This window comes from Myotis myotis, unplaced genomic scaffold (assembly GCF_014108235.1).
Source record: "Myotis myotis isolate mMyoMyo1 unplaced genomic scaffold, mMyoMyo1.p scaffold_m19_p_5, whole genome shotgun sequence".
NCBI classification, from domain to species: domain Eukaryota; kingdom Metazoa; phylum Chordata; class Mammalia; order Chiroptera; family Vespertilionidae; genus Myotis; species Myotis myotis.
Genome location: NW_023416357.1, coordinates 3,101,174 through 3,123,018, shown reverse-complemented (window position 1 = coordinate 3,123,018; position 21,845 = coordinate 3,101,174). Strand labels below are relative to the sequence as shown.

At 54.6% G+C, this 21,845-nt stretch overlaps 1 protein-coding gene across 1 annotated transcript; it reads left to right on the top strand.

Annotated features, from left to right (window-relative positions):
- The first annotated feature begins 8,355 nt into the window (after nt 1–8,355).
- Nucleotides 8,356–18,350, top strand: ISL1 (ISL LIM homeobox 1). The gene is made up of 6 exons (XM_036310702.1): nt 8,356–8,633; nt 9,476–9,665; nt 12,265–12,524; nt 14,262–14,548; nt 15,728–15,895; nt 17,892–18,350. Exons 1-6 carry the CDS (start codon nt 8,606–8,608, stop codon nt 18,006–18,008), a joined length of 1,050 nt encoding a protein of 349 aa, XP_036166595.1. The 5' UTR covers nt 8,356–8,605; the 3' UTR covers nt 18,009–18,350.
- Nucleotides 18,351–21,845: the final 3,495 nt, after the last annotated feature.

Genomic DNA, 21,845 nt, shown 5'->3' with positions numbered 1-21,845 from the left:
GTGCTTCCTACTTTACAGCCCGGGACTGTTCGGTAACTACCGTCTGTCATCTTGGCATTTACTGCACTTTTTCCTTTTCCGCGAGAAGCTTTCTCTTTCTCTCCACAAAGTTGAAGGCTCTTCTCATCTTCGTCTCACGCCTACTTTCATTTTCTCTTCCGATGGCTGACAAAGTCATGTCCCCCCCCCCCCCTGCACCCCCCCCCCCGCGCCCCCGTCTTTCCCCAGCACCAGATTCCACAGGTGGTTTTGCACCCGCTTCCCTTTCCTTCTCGTGTTTCTGTGCCCGTGTCTCTGCCTGGCGGCTGGCATAGTTCACAAGAACATATTTGCCCGGCACCGCGTATCGGGTCACGTCAGCAGACCCACAACGGCTGGGGAACGGGAACATGGAGAGGGGCGTCCTGGGACATTTGGGACATTTGGGGCAGCTACATCAACATCCCCGATGGAAGGAACACCGCCAACACCTAGCAGACACGGTGCCTATGTTCCCATACCCCAGATGGGAACCCGAAGCCAGGGACCCTGTACCCAGTGCTTCTCCTCACTGTCACGGATGTGTGTGCGCAGCTCATAGAAGGAGAGAATGAATTCTGCGACTGGGCCGAGAAAATGAAACGCACGTTGCACCACACTGCAGCGGAACATGAACTCACGTGGGTGCGGTGCGGAAGTGACAGCCAGCAGGATGCCAGCTATGGGCAATCGTGTGGCTTCTGGCTTAGCATAACCGTTCCTGGCGCAGTGGTCTTCCCGGGCTGGCATGTGTAGCTCAGCTGTGGGGAGAGGAGTCTTAAAACACGACAAAGCATCCATTTAGCTCCATTTAAAAGTGAGAGCACACGTCACACGATGGTTCGATGTTTTAATAACGAGACAGCACTCTGCTGGCAAGTGGGAGGCGCCCTCCAGATGCATCGTCTGACTTCTAGTCCATTTTGATAAGAGACTCTAGACATTCCAGTGAGCAGCCCTTGCTCTTCCACTCTCCATTAATTTCTTGTAAATGATGAGGTGGCTACATCTAGTGTTTTTAAATTTTAATGTATTAACATTTATATGCAAATAAAGAAGCACAACATTGCCAACCCACAGCATTTAATTATAGTCATTTCATTTGTTATTGACTTGAGAGAGAGGATGGGGGAGAGAGAAACATTGATTTGCTGTTGCACTGATGTATGCATTCATTGTTGCTTCCTGTATGTGCCTGACCCCAGGATCACACTGCAAGCTGGGTGTATTGGGATGATGCTCTAACCAGCTGAGCGACCTGGCCAGGGCGAATTCTAGTCATTTCCTAGCTATTTCTTAAACTCAGATTTTTTTTTTCTTGCCCATATGATGTGATTTGAGATTCCCGTATAGTACGTGGGAAAATACACATGTTAAATGCACAGCTGTGATGAAACGAGACTGCCGACAGAGGCGTGTTTTCTTGTATTAACCTGTGTCACGTAGGATTGGACCATCGTGTTTGACAGGATTTTTGGTTTGTGAAGTTTCCGATTTTTTTTTTTCTATAAAAGCACCTCTGAATATTATTGTAAAGCCTGCTCATTGTTTATTTTCTTGGGAGGAGGGTGTTATGTGTATTAGAAATAGCATTTCAAACTTTTCTTCATGGAATTACCTGGCAATATTAAAATGTTATCACCAGCATTTAATCATAACGTAAATGATGTATAAAAGGTAGGGTGTACACTTGTGTAATATCTTTCCTATGTGTGCGAGTTATACATAATCTATAGACAAAGACCTCTATCAGCATGATTACCTCGTTACACAGTAATTTTTTATTTTTCATGTTTGGATCGAATTTTGTACCACGGAGGCTTTCTAAGCTATGCGTCACAACAGACAATTGAGAAAAGGCAACAAGGTAATTGTTCGGCCTTGCCCTTGCCCGCTGAACTCTTAAATCAACAAAGGCCCGGCCTCTCAGGATCCCAGCCTCTCAGGATCCCAGCCACGTGGGTCGCCTCGGAGGGGCGAACTGGGAGCGCATCCTAGCTGCGGGAGTTTCTCTCTTGTTTCCAATTCAAACGCGTGCAACACAAAGCGAATACAAATAAACCTGCAGCACTGTGCCCACAAGGACTGGGCTGGGTCTCTATGCGGGGTGACAGTAACAATTAGACCGGTCACTCCAACGCCCTGCACCCATAACCGGGCTGTCATTCCCGACGCCGCCCCAGGCAGATGCGGAGAAGAGACTGTCCTTCGGTCCCGGTGGGACGGGCCTAGGGAGCTGAGCTCCCCTCCCGCAGAGATGGCTCAGAGGGCGACTGGCCGGGTTTGAGGCCGTCAGATGGCGCCTGATTCTTCTACAACTGCATTCGTTTGGGGGAAGCCCGGGAGGAGAGGGGGCCCCTCAGACAGAAAGTTTAATCTTTGCGGAGGGGGCCTCTCTGAGTCCCTCCCAGTCCCTGGCAGGAGGGGCCCTGGTTTCTCCACTCCCGGCGCCCGGCAGCCCCGCAGGGACAGGCAGAACCTTCCTCCCTTAGCGACTAAGGCCACGATTCCCCTTCGCTCTCCATCCCCACGCTTGTGCCCACGTGGAAACAAGGCCCTGGGGCCTCTGGTCCCCAAGGTGGGCTGAAGGAGATTCCCACCAAGGCCTGCGTGGCCTCTCCCGGGCTCTGCGCTCGCCGCCGCGGGGCCCACGCGGATCTGCGGGGCCTTGATTGTTAATTTCCCTTCAATCTGGCAGAGGCTGGTGTGTGTGTGCGTGTGTGCATGTGTGTGCGCGTGTGTGAGCGTGTGAGTGTGTGTGTGCGCGCATGTGTGTGAGCGTGTGCGTGAGTGCGTGTGTGTGTGAATGTGAGTGTGTGACTGTGAGTGTGTGACTGTGAGTGTGTTCTGTTCGATTGCTCCACTCCTGTGAATGGGGAGATGGCGCAGGAAGGTGCCCGAGCGCAGCAGCCGGGGGTCGGGTGGTCGGCGGGAAGGTTGGCAGGTTGGGCAGCGGGCGGAGGAGGCCGGAGGCCGAGGAAGGTGGGGGGGGGGGGGCTTTGTGCCCGGCGTCCCGCCCCTGGACCCCGCCAGGCGAACTATCTAGACACACGTTTTTGAACGCGGGTGGTGGGTTTCGCCCAAAGTCACTCCAGAAACTCGCCCTCAGGGCTCTGAGTCCAAAAAGGACCTTCGGACTGGAGGCTGGGCCCTGCGAGGCCGGGGCGGGCGGTGCCCTCGGAGGCGGGGAGGCGGGGAGGCGGGGAGGGAAGGCGCCGGGCCCCGGGGAGCAGCTCTTCCCGCGGCTGGGCCGATCCGACGCCGCGCCGTTCGGAGGGTCTGTCCCGCGGGCCTTCCTCGGTGGGTGTGCAGCAGGCAGGGGGCAGCGCCGCCTCTCCCGGGGAGCCACCGACAACCGGCGCTTCCCACCGCGTGGAGCCCCCGCGCTGTCGCCTCCAGGTTCACGCACAGAAAGCGGCTGTGACCCCAAACCGCTCTCACGCTGCCCCAGGCTGTTTCCCGGGCCGAATTCGGAGACAGACGGAGGCTGCGGGCGGCATCCCGGGGACGCGGCCCTCCCCGCGCCCGGAGGCTCCCGCTGCGGCTCCTCGCCGCCTCCTCCCTGCCCGCTCCGGCCAGGGCCAGCACACGGCGCCGGGCGGGCTCCTTCGCGGCCCAGTCCCGAGCGGCCGGCCGGCTGCGGGGCAGGAGGTGGCCCTGCTCTGGGGAGGTCCGCCCTCCCAGCAGCTCACCGAGGCGGCTGGCTCGGGGCTCCCGGGGCTCGGTGGGCCCGCGGCGTCGGCTGGACTCGGGGCTGATGTGGGAGCTGGGAACCCCACGGCCCGGGACGCCCCGGGAGGATCCGCTCCGGGTGCGGGGCGGGGGCGAGGCTCAGCGAGCACCGCTCCCCGCTCCAGCCCCGCTCCAGCCCGGGCTCCGCGCAACGCCATCCGGCTAACAAGTCCCAGGCACCTAGGGCTGCAAAAGGAAAACACAGAACAAAACCAAAAATCCAAAAAAAGAAAGAAAGAAAAAGAAAGGTTCCACATGACTCTGCCAGCCGCTTTGGGAAATCAGAATAAATGCCTCCAAAGCACCATTTTAAAGGGGGGTGGGGGGGGTGCAGAGTTCTGCCCCCGCGGGTCAAGCTCCCGCTGCGAGGGGCTGCGGGCCACGCGGCCCTCGGTCCGCTCGGGGGTCGCGGCCTCAGCGCGACGCTGCCTCCCGGCTCCGCGGCCGGGAAAGGGCCGGGCATCGCGGGGACGGAGCCGCCCGAGCTCACCCACGCGGGCGGGCTGGGTCCTGCTAACTCACCCAGGTCGTTTTAACTGGTTAATAAAGCAATTGGCACTCAACAAAACCGCCGTCGCCGCGGGAGTCCTTGGCAATAAAGTGAGAATCACAACTACCGGTTTGTTGTCGTTGTTAACTGCCTTTATTACCATTACTTAGTATTCCTAAAGAAAGAAAGAAAGAATAGAACACAACAGAATAGAACACAACAGAACAGAACAGAACAGAACAGAACAAGGAACAGGGCTGAAGAAGAGAGAATCCTTTCAGACCCAAAGGCACATAAAGGAGATCCCTTCTCTTTTTCTCTGAAACCAGAGCCCGGTTTTCTGGATTAGCCCTCAGTGAGCCACCACCAATAACGCTGGGAGAGAGAGACAGGAGCTCTGAGCACCGCGTTCCGGGTGGAGTATAAATGGTTAATGGCGACTCCCTTAAAACGCATAAAATTTTATCTGACTCTTGGCCCTGATTTAAGGTACGGATGCTTTATATGGTCGTGCTCTATCTACAGGATTAGACGACACAGAAAGAGTGAAAATAAGGAGAATGAGATATATTCTAACCTGTTTCCTGAGGTGAAGAAAATACGTTCATTTCATTTTGACACCCTTCCCCCCTCCCCCCCGCACCAAATTCTGTGCAAGGGATATTAGAAAATATAAACTGTCCAGTTATGTAATTTTCCTATCAGAACACCCGACTTATGGAAACTGGCATCCCCAACTGTGATTCTGCTCTTGCAGACCGATTCCGATGCCGGCTACACACAACAAGTCCCCGGAGTGAGTGCCCAAGCCAAGCCGTGGATCAGGGAAAGCTGACCAAAGCCCCTCTCGTCCCCTTCTTGGTTCACGGAGGTAGGAAAAGCGCTGTCCCACACTGTACATCATTTCCCACGGAGCCAACTAAAAATCCCCTTCTATCTGCCAGGGATTGTTGGGGGAGGAATTAAACCCTGAATGTGTAATGCTCCTTTGCAACTGCAATCAAAACCTATTTAGATGTTTTGAAAAGTATCTCGAGAACATGGTATTTGTTCAGGGACCTGCATCTAGCATTAAGTCTGATGTGGAATTTTTCCATTTTAAGTAAAGCAGAGAAAGAAAGCAACAACAACAACAACAACAACAACACACACACACACACTCACACACACTCACACAAAATCCAGGCCTAGGAGTTCTAGGTGTATTGCTGCATTTTGGAAGGTGCACCGGGCAGATGCCACAGAACCAAGAGGAACTTATTAAATCTTAGCTTCTCAAAGACACTGTCAAGTGTACCTGGGTGGCCTGGCAGTCACAGGAACTCTACTCCACAACATCCTTCCTTCTCTCTCCTCAGCAGGACACCTCCCACCAGGGCCTCCACACCACTGCTGTTTTAAAGGATGTATTTTAGAACCCACCAAATATTCAAAGGTCAAAATGAGTCCCTTTTTTGATAAGAGAGGGTCTAATCCCCCCTTTGAACACAAGAGGTCGCTCCTGGGACCAAATACTGGGGGAAATATTGCTAATCACTATTTGATATATTCTATAAATACATTACAGAAATTTTTTACAGATACATTTAATGCATTAAATGCACACATCAGCGAAGGAAATGGGACTAATCTGTGATTCTATTGCAACTTCCAGGCGAAGGGAAACAATTAGTACCTGCTATCCAAACAGATTCTGATGCCAACTGCATCAGAAAGACACCACTCCAGAGCGAAACAACATACTCATCGGGTTCCCTCAAACTGCCCCATGGACAGGGGCAGCGTCTGCTTAATCTTCACATCCATGGGCCTGGGAACTTGCTAGCAAAATACTTGTTTACAACACCAGTGGGCTGCAGCAGGCAAAACACACTGTCCTCCCTTTAGTATGACATTGCCCGGCACTAGCGGTTTTCCTCCACGGGCACGCCAGCTTCTGTCTGGAACTGCTCTCACCATCAGCAATATTCTTGGCACAGCTCATTGGTTTAGGGAGTTACAACCCCACACTGAGTGTGTAGCTGGTGGGAAGGAGGGCGCTTTGTGAATTTCAAATATGAGCCCTCAGGCTTCTGGCAGCTTCCGTGGTTCAATTCCACGGTATAAAGGCGGCATGATGGCATATGATCGGTTAAAATCCTGTTTACTTTCTGGTGTTACACTGGCATCTCTTTTATTTTCCTAGAGTCAACTTGGTTATCTACCCAGGAAACATGCCCGTATACTGGGAAGCCAACGTCAGTTTTGCAAAAGCAGCTGACAAAAGGCTCCATCATAGAACAGCAGAGACTAGAAATTATCACCCAAAACCAAAACCAAAAATCTGGTAAACTGATCAACCAATTTGTGCATCCGACTTTCTATAGCTCTCTTGCTCTCTTTCTCTCTCTCTCTCTCTCTCTCTCTCTCTCTCTCTCTCTCTCTCTCACACACACACACACACACACACACACACACACACACGGACAGAGCTCACAATGAAAATAAAAGAGATGGGATCCAGTTAGAGATCTTCCTTGGGAGAAAAGAAAACACCACAAATGCATGTTCTTGAAAAAGCCTCGGCGAGGCCAGGCGGACACTCACGCATCTTGGCTTCTCCTGAGCTCAGGCAAACCCAGCCACCGAGGCCGGCTGGCGGCTGGCGGCTCTTATCAAGGGTGAGATCTGGGGGAAAGGATACAAAGAAAGGAGTTTCCTCACCGCCGGCCTCGTTCCGGGCAACAAGACACCAAAATTACCCCTATTCTACCGCGGCCTGAGTTTGTGGGCCTCTTCAGATAAACCTGGCAGCCACGTTAGATAAGGAATCACTATTTAGAAGCTTTAGGGGGAAATGTGGGGGCTCCTGGGGGCGGGGGCGCTGAGACTTTGTCTTAGGGAGACGGAAAGATGCCAGGAACATGGAAGAATTTACTGGAACGGGTTCCCGGCGAGCTGCAGCCGGCATTCATTCCTCTCCAGGTTGTTTTCAGAGAGAACATGAGGATATCCACGCCAGGTTAAGTGAAATCCGTATTTCACTGTTTTATCTTAGACCCCTCCCTACTCTCGCCCTTGGACTAATGCATTTTAGAAATCTCTAGAGAGACATGGGAATTTGTCTTTATAATGACCGAAACGCCACCAGCTAATTGCACACGTTTACTCAGAGACAAAGGGCAGGAGACCAGCAGAGAGAGAGAGAAACTGGGCAGGACATAACCTCTTCACAAACTCGAAACTACTGGGAGGCCATTTCGTTTGGGGCTCGTGTGAGCTTCCTAACTCCAGAGTGAAGCTGGCACAGCAGCCGTCGCGGGGCGCGAGGGGAGAGAGGAGTTCGCGGAGCCAAGTGGGTTTTACCTGCGCGCCTCCCACCAGATCCTCCGCTAAGGCCGGCGCGCTCCTGCCCTTCCACCCCGCGTGTTTGGAGATCGGGGCTCGGAGGGGACGGGGTCCCGGGGGAGCAGTAGCGAACAATTCCTCTGGGTGCGTTCATCCCACCCCCGGGCCGTCTTCTCCGAGTCAGCTCCCAGCGGGCCCGGCGGAACCAGCTGGGGAACTCACCCTCCCGGGCAGCCAGGCGCGGCCAGGCCCGGAGCTGTGCACCCCAGTGCAAGGTCGAACCAAGCCAAACGGGCTGTTCCATGTGGCCCCTTTGCTAGCACCCGGGGGGGGGGGGGCGGGGGACCTCATCCTCGGGAAGACCTACCCACCAGCCGCTCGCCCGCGGCGGTAGAAAAGTGAGCCCGGCGCGCAACACGGCCGGCGGGCACCCCAGGAGCGCTGGGCGGAGGAGCGGCGCGACAGGCGGCGAGGGCCCCGGCGGCGCGGCCGGGAAGGAGCGAGGGAGGGGGCGGGAGGAGGCGCGGCAGCCGGAGAGGGAGGCCGAGGCCCGATCGGCCGGGCGGCGAGCGCCGGGGAGAGCGGCGGCCCCGGCACGGGCGGCCGGGGAGCCCCCAGCCCGTCCCGCGGGCGCGCCGCGCGGTCAGTGGCGCACGGCGGCGGCGGGGCTGAAATATGATAATCAGAACAGCTGCGCCGCGCGCCCCGCAGCCAATGGGCGCGGCGCTCGCCTGACGTCCCCGCGCGCTGCGTCAGACCAATGGCGATGGAGCTGAGTTGGAGCAGAGAAGTTTGAGTAAGAGATAAGGAAGAGAGTGCCCAGCCGCGCCGAGTCCGCCGCCGCCGCAGCGCCGCCGCTCCGCCTGCTCCGCCGGCTCCGCCGCCTCCGATTGGACTCCCCGATCGGCGAGGGCGCGGCGGCCGGGCAGCCCCCGGGCCGCGGTCCCCCCTGGCCCGCAGCTCCTGCATCCTCTCTGTGGGCTGTGCACCAACCGTGCAACCACCATTTCACTGTGGACACTACTCCCTCTTACCGATATGGGAGACATGGGCGATCCACCAAAAAGTAAGAGGCTCTTTTACCTTGTGGGGCTCGGTGTGCTGGTCTGTGCGGGGGGCTCTCTGGCACGCGTGCCAAGGGCTCTTCGGAGTTGGAGTTCTTGCCTGGAGAGACACACGGAGACGGCGGCTTTGGCTCCCGGCCGCCACGCCTGCATGCTCGGCTGTCGGTTCTGATCTTCGGGAAACGGATCAGACCTGGGGTTGGAGTTCGCCCGTGCGCCCCCCGAAGCCCTAGCCTTCTGGTGCTACCGGGCGGCTTCCTCCCGGGGAGCCCCGAGCTCTCCGAGACGGCGATTCTGTCGCAGAGGTCTGCCTGCACGCACAATACCCGGCGAGGTGAAGCAGCATTAGACTTGCAAAGGAGAACGAGTGACAACTGTATTGATGTGTGCTCTTGCTAACGAGAGCCAGTCCCCGGGACCGTTCGAGAGCGCGCTTCGTGAAAACACAGGCATCCCTGCGTTCCCTGAACGCTTCTAGTCAAAACCTTTTCTTTGGCTTGACTTATTCATAATCGTTCAGGGTGGCTATGGCGAAGAGGGAGGAGGGGAGAAACAGAAATGCAAAATGAACGGGTTTGATGGTGTGCTAGGCTTACAAATGTGGACTATTCAAATGTGCATTTTACATATATTCCACCTCCTTTTTTGAAAAAACGAGTCAGGGTTTTGATGGCACGCTTCAATTACCATTCCAAAGTGCAATGCGCTTTAAAGAAAAAGAAAGGGAGAGGGGTGGGAGGAGGAAACCTCCCAGCGTATGCCCTATAAGAGAGCGATCCTAAAAGTGTGTTTATCTCGGTAGGAAGTAAACGGTTAGTCAATCATGTATTTATTTTCATTTCAGAAAAACGTCTGATTTCCCTATGTGTTGGTTGCGGCAATCAAATTCACGATCAGTATATTCTGCGGGTTTCTCCGGATTTGGAATGGCACGCGGCGTGTTTGAAATGCGCGGAGTGTAATCAGTATTTGGATGAGAGCTGTACGTGCTTTGTTAGAGATGGGAAAACCTACTGTAAGAGAGACTATATCAGGTATGCCGCGTACATTCTGCTTCCTTCGCCTCCTGAGATGTGCCTGTCTCTCCCCACGCCTCACTTATTATTTGGTGTAAAATGGTGTGACTTCGCCTGTTTTCCTAGTTTGCCTTAGTGGGGTCTGGTGTGCCAAAGTTACCCAGAACGTGTATTGCATAAATTAAACTAAGCTGTTCATCTTACTTTTTAGGGGAAACCCCTGCAAAATTTGACAGTAGTTTTCATAAGTGATGTGTTACTGAAGCTTGTTGAATTGCTCTTGGAATTTATGGTGCTCAAAATATTTTTCTTTTTCACCCTCCCCCTCCCAAAACAAACAAAAAATGCATAGAGGAATAAATTGGGGTTTCTAAATTTTAAAAATATTGATTTTTATTGTATTGTGCAGTATTTTTCTTTCCGTATGCTTTAGTTCAGGGTTTTATTAGTAACTTACAAATTCTTTGGAGATGTCAGTGTAATGGGCAAAATAAAAGTTTGACTTAAACATGCATTTTGAAACAGCAAGTAGCCTTTTACTTTTAGGCTAAGAGTTTCTACCTTGAAAATCTAAAAACAAACCCAGATATTTTCTGCAAAAAGGACGGAAATTTAATCTTTTTAAATATTAACCCTTTGGTGACATCTGACTGTCTTTTCTTTCTTATCTTATCTGAGCTGATGAATTAGACAGAGCAGATCAAATTGCCCATCATCCGTCTACGAACAATTGGTATATTTAGATAATTGAACAGCTTCCTTTCTCACATTAAAATCTGGTAACTGATAAAATGAGCGAATTGCCCATACCGACAAGACTAAAAACCACATAAGGGACTTTCTGAGTTTTCTTTTTTCTTTCAGTGTATTCTGCGTCTAAACTTCATGCTTTGCTAATCTCATACATTCTTCTGACCTGGGTATATATGTGTGAGAAACTTCATTTCCTGTCTTGGGAAGCCAGTCGAATGTATAAAGAAAATTTTATTGTTTCAATAACAAACCGAAGAGATAATACCTTTGCTATTATGTTAAAAATATCAAAATTACATATTTTTAAAAATTCTCTGGTGGCTATTAACAAACAAAAAATTAGCTTCTTGTAACTCCTGGAGTTTCTTTCTGGAGCTGGGAACTTATTTAAAGTTTAGTCAAAATTTAAGTATGCACTTAAAATTTTTCCTGCTCGCTTCGTGTCCAGGATTTTGTATTATTTTAAAAGCACGAAGTGGTGAGTAGAATCTTGATAGATCCAACTGAGCAATGCAAAGAGAAGTTACGGAGACTTTGATGGAGGTGGGGGGCGAGTGGGAGGAAGTGGGGAAGCGGGGAACCCACGAAGGGGGAGGGGTTTTCCAAATGGTTTGGTCACCAGCAAGGTGAAGCCCTCATCCTATGAAATGGGAGATCTCACCGAGAGGAGGCGGAGGGAGGCAAACTTTGGAATCTACCTTCTAACCTCTGACAAATGAGCCCTTTCCCATTGTTTACCGGATCGGTGTGTGAACTGGCGATTCTGGCGAGGGAGCGCTCACTTCGCGCCTCCGGAGCAGTATCTCTCCCCCGCGGAGATAGGGCTGTGCCCCATTGCCGGACTGCATACCGACCTGCCAGGGCCTAGCTCTGGAGACACGGTGTAGAAGGAGCCCATTGCTGTTAGCCCTTCCTCTCCTCTCGCAACCCCTGTGTGTGTGTGTGTGTGTGTGTGTGTGTGTGTGTGTGTGAACCTCCCTTTGAGATCCTGTTGTTGTAAAAGCAGAACAGAGGGGTCCTTCAGTTTTCCCAGGGCCTTCTCCCCTTGGGGGAGTGAGGTGCCCCCTCCCTGCTTTCTGCGGGTCACTTTGTAGCAATGCCCGCTTCTGTTGGCGCCCGTACCGGCCAGGGGCCCGGCCAGTGCCGCCCCGAAGGACCTACCGGGAAAGGTCAGCCGCGGGGAAGAGGCCTGGCTCTCCCGCAGACGGAACTAGAGGCAGATGCTTCGGCCCCTGGAAAGGGGTTGAGGGCAGCCGCAGCCACAGCCGCAGCGGATTTAAAAAACAACAATGAAAGGACGACCGCGGAGGAAACTTTCTGTTAACATTGTTGCCCGCGGGGAACCTCTAGTTCCGGTCAAATCGGCGCGGACTCCTGCGGGATCGATCTGCAAACCTCGGTTTCATTTTGTTGTTTTGCTTGTGCATTTGGGGGGGGGAGGGTGTGCACACCGCGTGGCGTGACGGTCTCTTTTTCCCCTGGATGGAGGCCTTCTGGTTGCAGGTTTTGAGACCTTTTCTAGAACGTGTGGGCCAGCGGGTACCCACTCGGTGGCTGATCGCTGCAGCCGCGCGCGGCCCAGGCTTCAGAGCACAGGAGGCATTTGTCCTCGGCGTGGCCTGGGCGAGCGGAGAGGTGCGCGGAGACCGGAGAGGGGTTCGGACGGAGGCAGAGGGGAAGGAGGAAAGGGACAGGGAGCGAGACCTCATGGCGTCGGTGCTTCCGACCCCAGCTGGTCTGTGGATGCCGATCTCGGGGGGCTCAGGGCCTTGGGGCCCCGGTCGTCGCTGGTCTCAGACGGGACAGTGTCCGCCTAAGTGACCGCTGCCCTGTGCTTCTCCCCGGCCCGGCCCGGCCCGCCCAGGTTGTACGGGATCAAATGCGCCAAGTGCAGCATCGGCTTCAGCAAGAACGACTTCGTGATGCGCGCCCGCGCCAAGGTGTACCACATCGAGTGCTTCCGCTGCGTGGCCTGCAGCCGCCAGCTCATCCCGGGCGACGAGTTCGCGCTGCGCGAGGACGGGCTCTTCTGCCGCGCGGACCACGACGTGGTGGAGCGGGCCAGCCTGGGCGCCGGCGACCCGCTCAGCCCCCTGCACCCGGCGCGCCCGCTGCAGATGGCAGGTACGCTCGGCCCCCGGAGGAGGCCGCCCGGGCCCGAGGAGGCGGCTCCGAGGCCGGCGCCGGGCCAGTGCCCGCGCGCACCCGCGGCTGCCGCCAGCGACCCCGGTCGCCCCGGGGCGGTCGCTGGGGCGGTGGCCGCAGGGCGCCCAGGTGCGGGGTGCCGTGGGCACCGCGTGGCCTGGGGCGGCCGGGTTCGGTGCGCTCATGGCCCCTGCTGCCGCCGCCCGCACAGCTGCGGGGTTGCACACGGGCGCACGGGAATGCACACCAGGTGCTCACAGGTAGACACACGCCCGGGCAGAGCTTCCGTTCACCTTGGCCTTCGGGCCGCGGCTTCCCGAAACCGGCCCCGGCTCCCGCCCGGTACTCGCCCCGCCGCTGCCTAAGGAGGGGGGTGGAGTCCCGGCCGCCCCGGCCTCTCCTCCGACCCAGCGAGGGCAGTTCGGTGCCTGAAGTCACTGAGCTCCTCAAATCCCTCTTCTGCCCCCCCACGCCAAAGCGTCTTAACAATGTATTTTCATCCTTTTGTGGGGAAATGCGCATGAGAAGATAGAATAACTGCAGGCCCGTGCGCAGGGCTGTAATTTAAAACTGTCAACAAACTAATCTGCAGTAATTGCCTTTTAAAGGGCGCCTGCCCCTTTAAACCATGCCTTCTGAGGGACCCGGTGAGAATCTCCTCTCTGGGCCGGTGGCTGTAACACCGAATTGACCCCATGGGTGTTGCCCTGACCCCTGGGGGTCCTGGGAGGTGTGGGATTTGTACCCCGCAGGTCGGGGAGCCTTTTCCCAGGAAGGGGAGTGAAACAGCCCTGTCGCCTGGCCAGGAGCGGGTGGAGGGGGGGTGGGGGGTGGAGGAGGTGTTCAAAGGCAGACACTGTTTCCAAGCCTGCCTTCCGGTCATGAACAGATCTGCCCGCTGCATTTTTAAAGTATCGATTCCCTCTAAACCTGGCGGAGAGAGCTGCACTCACCCCTCTGCTGGCTGGCAGCCGGGAGAGGTCTGCGGGGGATGTGCGACGCGCTGGGCAGGGGACAGAGCCAGAGGGCGGCAGCTCCTGCTCAGGCTACCTGTGCTCTGCTGCTGGTGGGGGCAGCCAGGGGGCCAGGGTGCTGGGGCAGAGTCAGGAGCCGCACTTCCCAGCTGCCCTTCCTTATCTGGAGCCCAGGCCTCAGCCAAGTTTCAGTTTTCCTTCGCCTGGGCTCAGCCACGTCGCAAACACCCAGGTAGATGAGGACTAAGGAAGACCAAGGACTGGAGAGCCGGCCCAAATGCCCCATTTCTTTAGCCCCTGGACACGAGTGGCCCCTCCGCACTGAGTCCACGGCCCTCCGGCAGGACTGTCCTGGGTTGCAGACACCCTGGCTGGCAGTGCCTGGCGTGTTCTGCGTCCCCTTCCCCGGAGCCCTCCGTGCCCTTGGCCCAAGCGTCCGGAGGTGGGGGTGCTTGGTGTCACCTGGGCCCGCCCTGGGTGCTGGGGAAGGCCCGGAGGGAGGAGAGGGGACGCCGAAAGGGGCCGCCCGGGCTCCGAGCCGGGGCCAGGCTCTGGGAGGCGCGCCCCTTGGCGATCTGGATGTTGACAGGGCAGGGACAGGGGCAGCTCGGGCGCGGATGACTCCGTTGTGACCACAGATTAGAGAGCGAGGTTTGGCTCCGCCTCGGCGGCCAGGCTCTAGGCGGCGGGGAGGGGGACCCCCGGCCCCTGGCCCGCGCTCACGGCGCCCCTCGCCCCGCAGCCGAGCCCATCTCCGCGCGGCAGCCCGCCCTGCGGCCGCACGTGCACAAGCAGCCGGAGAAGACGACCCGCGTGCGGACGGTGCTCAACGAGAAGCAGCTGCACACGCTGCGGACCTGCTACGCCGCCAACCCGCGGCCCGACGCGCTCATGAAGGAGCAGCTGGTGGAGATGACCGGCCTGAGCCCGCGCGTGATCCGGGTCTGGTTCCAGAACAAGCGCTGCAAGGACAAGAAGCGCAGCATCATGATGAAGCAGCTGCAGCAGCAGCAGCCCAATGACAAGACCGTGAGTGCCGCCGGCCGGAGGGGGCGGGGAGGGCGCCGGCCAGGGGGCCCGGCTGGCCGGCAGGCCTCGGTGTCCACCCTGCTCGGGAGCAGGAGCTCTGGCAGGCGGCCCCACACCCCAGGGCCAGCCTGAATGGGGGTGCAGGCTGGGGTGGAACTCTAGCGGGTGGGATGGTTAACCCACCACCCCAGCCTTCACGGGTGGGCTCATGCCCCTCAACCTTGTCCCCATCCACACAGCGACCCCTCTGCGGGCAGGCGAGAGGCGGCCAGGCCTGGCTCTGGGTTTGACATTCAGGTCCTCAGCTCTAGGTGCCCTGAGAGGGAGGGACAAGGCTTGGCTTTCTATGAAATCCAGGGTAGGGGGGGAGGGGTATCCTGGAGGCCCCCCGGGTCCCCTGCCCTCCACCGGCTAGGCCTTCTGCAGCACCTTGAGGCTTGCGAGGTCCCCCAAGGTGACCCCAAAGACAGGGCACCCTCTGCTCAAAGTCAAGCCCAGGCTGCAGAGATGTCAGGCCCTGGCACTGTCCCCCCACCTCTCTCCTCCCTGGTCACAGCAGCTCCCACCACAGGCCTTCTGGTTAAAAGAGCCTCACGAGTTCCTTTTCCCCCCCTCTTTTGCTTTTTACTGCTTTGGCCCTATTTTTAAATGCCATAAAACCAGCTGTCATTAAACTTGGCAGGCCGGCCCAGCCTGGGCCGGGGTACTTTCTAAGCTGGTTAGTGCTTAATAGTACAACAGCCGCCAGACCCAAGGGCTGGAGGGTGGGGGTGGCCTGCAGGGAGAGCTGCCTGGAGAAAACCTAACCGAACAGGTCAGTGAAACTGCCCAGGAGGCCACCCTGTCTAGAGCCGAAGGGAGGCCTGTGGCCTGGGAGGGCTGCTGGGGCAACTGGGATTCGCCCTGAGAGTCAGGGAAAGAAGGAAGTTACAGCAGAATTTGGTGTAATGAGGGCCAAGCAGACCTAATCGTCCAGCCCCCAGAAGCAGAAAAACAAAACACAGTAAAACAACAGGGAACCCCAGCTCACATCCTTAGGTGCAGCAGATTAACGGAGTCAATAAAGGCTACCATAGAGATAAGATAATGCCTGGGCATATTTGTTTAGCCCGCGCAGACAATGGAGGGAGGGCGTTTGCTCATTAACGTGTTGGGGTGGGGTGGGGGCCTCGTTCACAGAACATCCAGGGGATGACAGGAACTCCCATGGTGGCCGCCAGTCCCGAGAGGCACGACGGTGGCTTGCAGGCCAACCCCGTGGAGGTGCAGAGTTACCAGCCGCCATGGAAAGTACTGAGCGACTTCGCCTTGCAGAGTGACATAGATCAGCCTGCTTTTCAGCAACTGGTGAGTGTCAGCTCCCAGCGCAAGTCTCCACCAGCAAGGAGGTTCTGGTGTAACCACCTCGAAAAGAAAGATCCCAGGGGTGGGGGTGGGGGGACGGGTGCGTCCCTGGGCCCAGGGTTGGGCAGAGATGAGGGTGGTGTGGGGAGGAGGAGGAGCAGGCTTGCAAGGAAAACAAACCTCCCGTGAGCCTTTTCTGTGAGTGCCTTCATTTGACCATCCAGGCTGCATTGTCTGCCAGTCCTGCTTTGATGGATTGGCTTCAAGGTGCCCGACTAAATCGCCCTGCTTGGGAAGGCGCCGGCTTGCAGAAGCACACCTCTCCGACTTGGGAGTGCGGAGGGACTTGAGAGAGCACCTTGACACTTTAATCAGCAATTAGTGTGTGTTTCAGGGCCTAAATCAGAGCGATGTTAGTAATGGTGACGGGCAGGATCAGTGTCATTACCAGTGGGCAGCAGGCATCTGTCTGGGTACGGGTTCAGATACATCAAGAAAGAGTCCAGTTATTATTCAAAGACAGGACCCATAGGTTGTGTTACGATAGCCCTTTCTGGGACTGCCCTCATCTGAAATGCGGGACTGTTGAAACATTTTTAAGTATAGGAGTTCAAATTTCACACTTAGTAACATACTGCTGAGCATGTATTTAGCAAAAGGGAACACGAGTTCCGACCCATCAGAGAGATACCAGGTGGAAATCTCTTAGAAAGCTTTACACATCCAGAAAAGAGAAAAGGAGCTCACCTTTCACCTACAAAAGGCTTAAAGGTCAAGATAAGTAAGATCATTAAATATACGTCCTCTGTGGTGTACGTACACATAAGATTTTTTTTTTTGCTTAAATAGTAAACAGCCCTAGAGAATCTTGTATGACATCAGATCTATCCGAAGAGCTTGCTCCTTTCCTTGGAAATGCCAGTTTACTTGAGGTTAGCTTCTTACCCTCGCATTACCGGGAGGGCATTTTCTTCCGCTGTGGCCACACATAGGCAATGGGCCAGAGTCCGGGTTCCCCTGGCCTGGCCCAGGTTTCTGTCTGTAAATCGGCCAGGCTGGGAAAATCTGAGGAGTCCTCCGACCTCCCGGTGGGAAAGCTGAGCATCGAGGAGAGGAAGGCGCCTCTGGAATGAGGAACCGTCACTTCTTTAAAGTCAGGTTAATCTCATGAGTTATTTAGGTGGAACCTGGACCCTAGAGGGCAGGTGGGGGAGAATGCGGGGCAGCTTCCGAAAGGGCAGTGACGGATGTGAGCAGAAGGAGGAACCCAGGCAGGAGGCGCGGGTGGGGGCTGGGCAGAGGAGCTTTGCAGCAGCAACACTACTTTCTGGGCTCCAAAGGAGCCCCGTATTTATAATGCGATGACCTTATAATCTATGGGTCTCCTCTGGGAAGGGAGAGCCCGGCTTAAAGAGAAAGAGGAGATGAGGAGACGGAGAAAGGCCCACAGGCTGCAGGGCCAACGAGGAAGGAAGCCGGGGCTGCGAGCCCTCGGAGGAGGCCATCACTCTTTCTTGGGGCCTCCCTGGAATCGCCAGTCACAGGAGCTGAGTGTTATGGATTTTCCAACTCCAGGGGAGAGGTTGTGATGCCTGGAGGAGACAGCACTCGCCTGCTCCCCCTGCTCCCGGGGCAACACGTAGCCGGCAGGAGGATTTTATCTCGAGCATGCCATGCGTGGTAGAGTCTCGATGCCATCCTACAGTGGGAAACACATTTGTTCTTAAATAATTTAAGGCAACATAAGGTTGGGAATTCAGGTTCAGCTCCAACAGGTCTCTTGGAGGATGGGAAATGGAGAGGGTTCCTCCTCAAATCCTTTTCCTGGGAGGCTTGCTTTAAGCCTGTTAAAATGGAGTCCGGTTCCCGGATAGCTCTCTCTACATATCCCTCTGTCCACACACACCGGTCCCGCAGGCACCCACTCACAGGCGATCCGATCATCCTTTCCTGCATGTGATCAAAGCCTCCTTCATTCACTTCTCAACCTTCCACGCAGGTCAATTTCTCCGAGGGAGGACCGGGCTCGAACTCCACCGGCAGCGAAGTGGCCTCCATGTCCTCGCAGCTCCCGGACACCCCCAACAGCATGGTGGCCAGCCCCATCGAGGCCTGAGAACACTCACGCAGATGCATTTTTTTCCCTGTTGGAGACAGTGGGCGCCCATCCCGTTGAACTCCAAAACACGAGTATTTAACGACCCAGTCCATGGAAACTGAATTGAGGAAATGAATGCTCCATGAAATGCACGAAGTCTGTTTTAATGACAAGGTAATATGGTAGCAACACTGTGAAGACAATCATGGGATTTTACTAGAATGAAAACAAACAACAAAGCAAAACCCGAACCCAACACTCACTATCCAGTGACCTTAGGAGGACTGAGGAAAAAAAAAAAAGACGTTTTTAAAACGTAGAGGATTTATATTCAAGGATCTCAAAAAAAAAAAAAAAAAAGCGCGCTTTCATTTCACTGCCCATCTAGAGAGAAGCAGACGTAGCGATGTTTCTAGTCCGCCCCGCTCTGAATGGTGCTGTTTCTATGTTGGTCCCCGGCTTTGCCAAACAGGAGCCGCAGGCGGAGCGGCTGAAAGGCCCTTTCAGGAGAGGGCGCTGGTCGGCGAGGTTTCCAGTTGACTTAACAAGGGGTTAATTGAAAGCCTGGGTTTCTTAGCATGTCCCTTTATTTTTTTTCCTTTGGCCCCTTCTCCCCCGCCTCCTCTTTTTTTGAGATCCATCCTCTATCAAGAAGTCTGAAGCGACTTTAAAGGTTTTTGAATCCAGATTTAAAAACCGACTTATAAAGCATTGCAACAAGGTTACCTCTATTTTGCCACAAGCGTCTCGGGATTGTGTTTGACTCTCCTGTCTGTCCAAGAACTTTCCCCCCAAAGATGTGTATAGTTATCGGTTAAAATGACTGTTTCTCTCTCTCTCTCTCTCTCTCTCTCTCTCTCTCTCTCTCTGGAAATAAAGAGGAAAAGAAAAAGGAAACTTTTTTTTTGTTTGCTCTTGCATTGCAAAAGAATTATAAAGTAATTTATTATTTATTGTCGGAAGACTTGCCACTTTTCATGTCATTTGACATTATTTTTTTGTTTGCTGAAGTAAAAAAAAGAAAGAAGACAAAGGTTGTACCGTGGTCTTTGAATTATATGTCGACTTCTATGTGTTTTGTCATTTTTTTTTTCCTTAAATATGTGAAAATCAAAGCGCCATATGTAGGATTATATCTTCAGGACTATTTCACTAATAAACGTTTGGCATAGATAAATAAATAAATGCAACGGCCCAGGTCCCTGTTTTATATGTTTACCAGCGAGCCTTCACGACGCCTGCAAGTAGTGCTGCCTGTGAAGGGGGTAGACGCGCAGGCCCTGCGAGGTTTCCCTGTTCCATGAAGGCTGAGCTTGCGGGTCTGCATTGCGGTGGTGGGACCGCCTAGCTCAGTGGTTCTCAACCTTCCTCATGCCCTGACCCTTTAATACAGTTCCTCATGTTGTGGTGACCCCCAACCATAAAATTATTTTCGTGGCTATTTCATAACTGTAATTTTGCTACTGTTATGAATCATAATGTAAATATCTGATATGCAGGATGTATTTTCGAAAGACCCCTATGAAAGGGTCGTTCGACCCCCAAAGGGGTCGCGACCCACAGGTTGAGAACCGCTGGCCTAGCTGGAAGCCTCCAGCTCTCAGCGGTAGCAATATTACTGGTTTTTGAAAATTAGATGCTGTCCTCCTGACTGCCCCCCCCCCACCTCTCCTTCCTCCTGTCCCTTTTCTTGCCCAACCCCCCTGCACCACACGTCAAATAGGAAGAGAGGTCCTGCTTTATTTTCTTAAAGGCTAAGTGCTTTCTTTCAACCAAAGTGTCCTGCGTGGGACTGTGGCAGGGACTCCTATTCAAGTGCGAGCTCTTGCTCTCAGAGGGGCTATCTGCGTAGCCAGTGGGGCCGGACATTCCTACCGGTGCTGCCGTCAGCCCCTGGAGAACTGCTGCTGTATTTATCAGGAGGAACAGGCGGGGGAGGAGACAGATCAGCCTGTGTGTCTTCTTGGTTCCCCCACCCGGTCCCCAGCTGTTCCCTAAGCCCCGCACCCCACCCCTGACTTCTCCCGCAATGCCAATTCCAAAAACCTTGGAGGGTGGCTGGTTGGGTCTGGGCACACAGAGGAGGCCCAGTTGGGGAACCGCCTTTAGGGGATGGGGGCCCGTCTTGCACTCTGCGAGACCCAAGGACTTCCCTCTCTCTCACACGTGTCCCCTGGTGTCTAGCAGTAGCCCCTGTGTGAGAGCCAGCGCCCATCCAAAGGCCGGTTTCTCCCTGCTGCTGCTTCCTCCCTTTCGGGCATAGAGTGGGGGTTGGGGCTCCACCGCGTCCCCTCCCCCATGATACTCGCACTCTTTAGAAGCTGGATTCAGTTGTCCTCGGGAGTGTAATGCCATGTTTTAAATATCTGACAACTCGTAATACCTAATACCTACGAAAGCGAGCGAACCCTAATCCTGTGTCTATGGCTGGTGCCCCTCGGACCCCTGCCAGGGAGCAGGGCGGAGGCCAGCCTGGCTCCCAGCTCTCTGATCGCTGTGCCCCTTTCCAAACCTTCGCAATTCAGGGAAACAGGCTCAATTAGGCTTTTGTTTGGCCTGGGTCTACCGAACGGGTTAATTACAGGTCCCACGTGGGGACTGAGAGAAAACAAACTTTGCATTGACGATGTTACAGCGCATTAGACCTGCCCCTGGATTGCTTTGATTGTTGCCTGATTCTTGACAGAGGGGTAATAGTTTGGCTCCGGGTCATAATGGCTTGTAGTGTGTTGAGAAAAACAGGAGTTATGTCTTATCTCACACAGATCTTCTCTGGAGGGAAAGCCCCCCCCCCCTCTTTCCTTTTTTATTTGCCTTTTCTTTCTCTCCCTTGTCTGTTTCTTGCAGGGGACCTGACTCTGTTAGCTTCCTGTTCACAATCTCTATTTGTCTGCCTTTTCCGTTTTCCTCACCATCACACCTGGGACAGACAAAGAACTGACTAGAAAGGTTGCAGGTCCAGCGTGCATGCTGGTGTCGCAGGGAGTCCTGGTCCTTAAGCCCTCTCCCCTCGCCTGAGCCTCTGCTAGACTATTGTGACCACTTACGACCTGGAGATGGAAAAAAAAAACAAAACCCAAAACTTTATTTAGGGTTCGTTCGAATGCCATGGAAGGACTTCGGTGAGGCACACATCTTTGTGATGCTTCATCATCCTGACATTTATTTCTAAGATTAGGGCGGGGTGTGTGTGTGTGTGTGTGTGTGTGTGTGTGTGTGTGTGTGGTGGCAGGGTGGGGGGGATGATGTTTTACATATGTGGATGGCAGTCTGTCCTGAAGTCCACAGCTTGAATTGAAGTGCAGGACTTTGGGAGGGGAGTGAGGAATGATTTGGTTTCACTTGCTGGATTCAAGGTATTTGTTGCCTGACGGCGGAGAGTGGACGGATGGGTCGATAGCATCCCGGTTCTTGTATTATTCATAGGAAAGGTGTGTTCCCTCTCCGCTCTTCAGCCAGTGCTCTCCAGTGCGCAGCTGAAATGTCTCTTGTTTGCAAGCCCTCTCCTGTGCACACACCCTTTTCCCTGCACACCTCTGGGGACCCCTCTTCCCATGGAATTCCTCTTGTTTGCTGTTATCTTGGATCCTCCCTCCCCTATGACTCTGCATTCTCCCTTCTGGCCTTTGTGACTCATGCCCTCCCGCTTCTGCAAGCTAAAATGGGATGCACCTGACACCATCCGGCCAGGATGCTCCCCTCAAATTGGGGATCCATATCCGTATCTGTGCTCTCACAGACAGGATTGCCCCCCACACCCCCCTCATTGTTTCAGAGCTGTCACCTTGTTTCAGTCTGCTGTCTTTCCTTTGCATCACGTGGACCTGGCTTTTCTTACCATTAAAAAAAAATTCC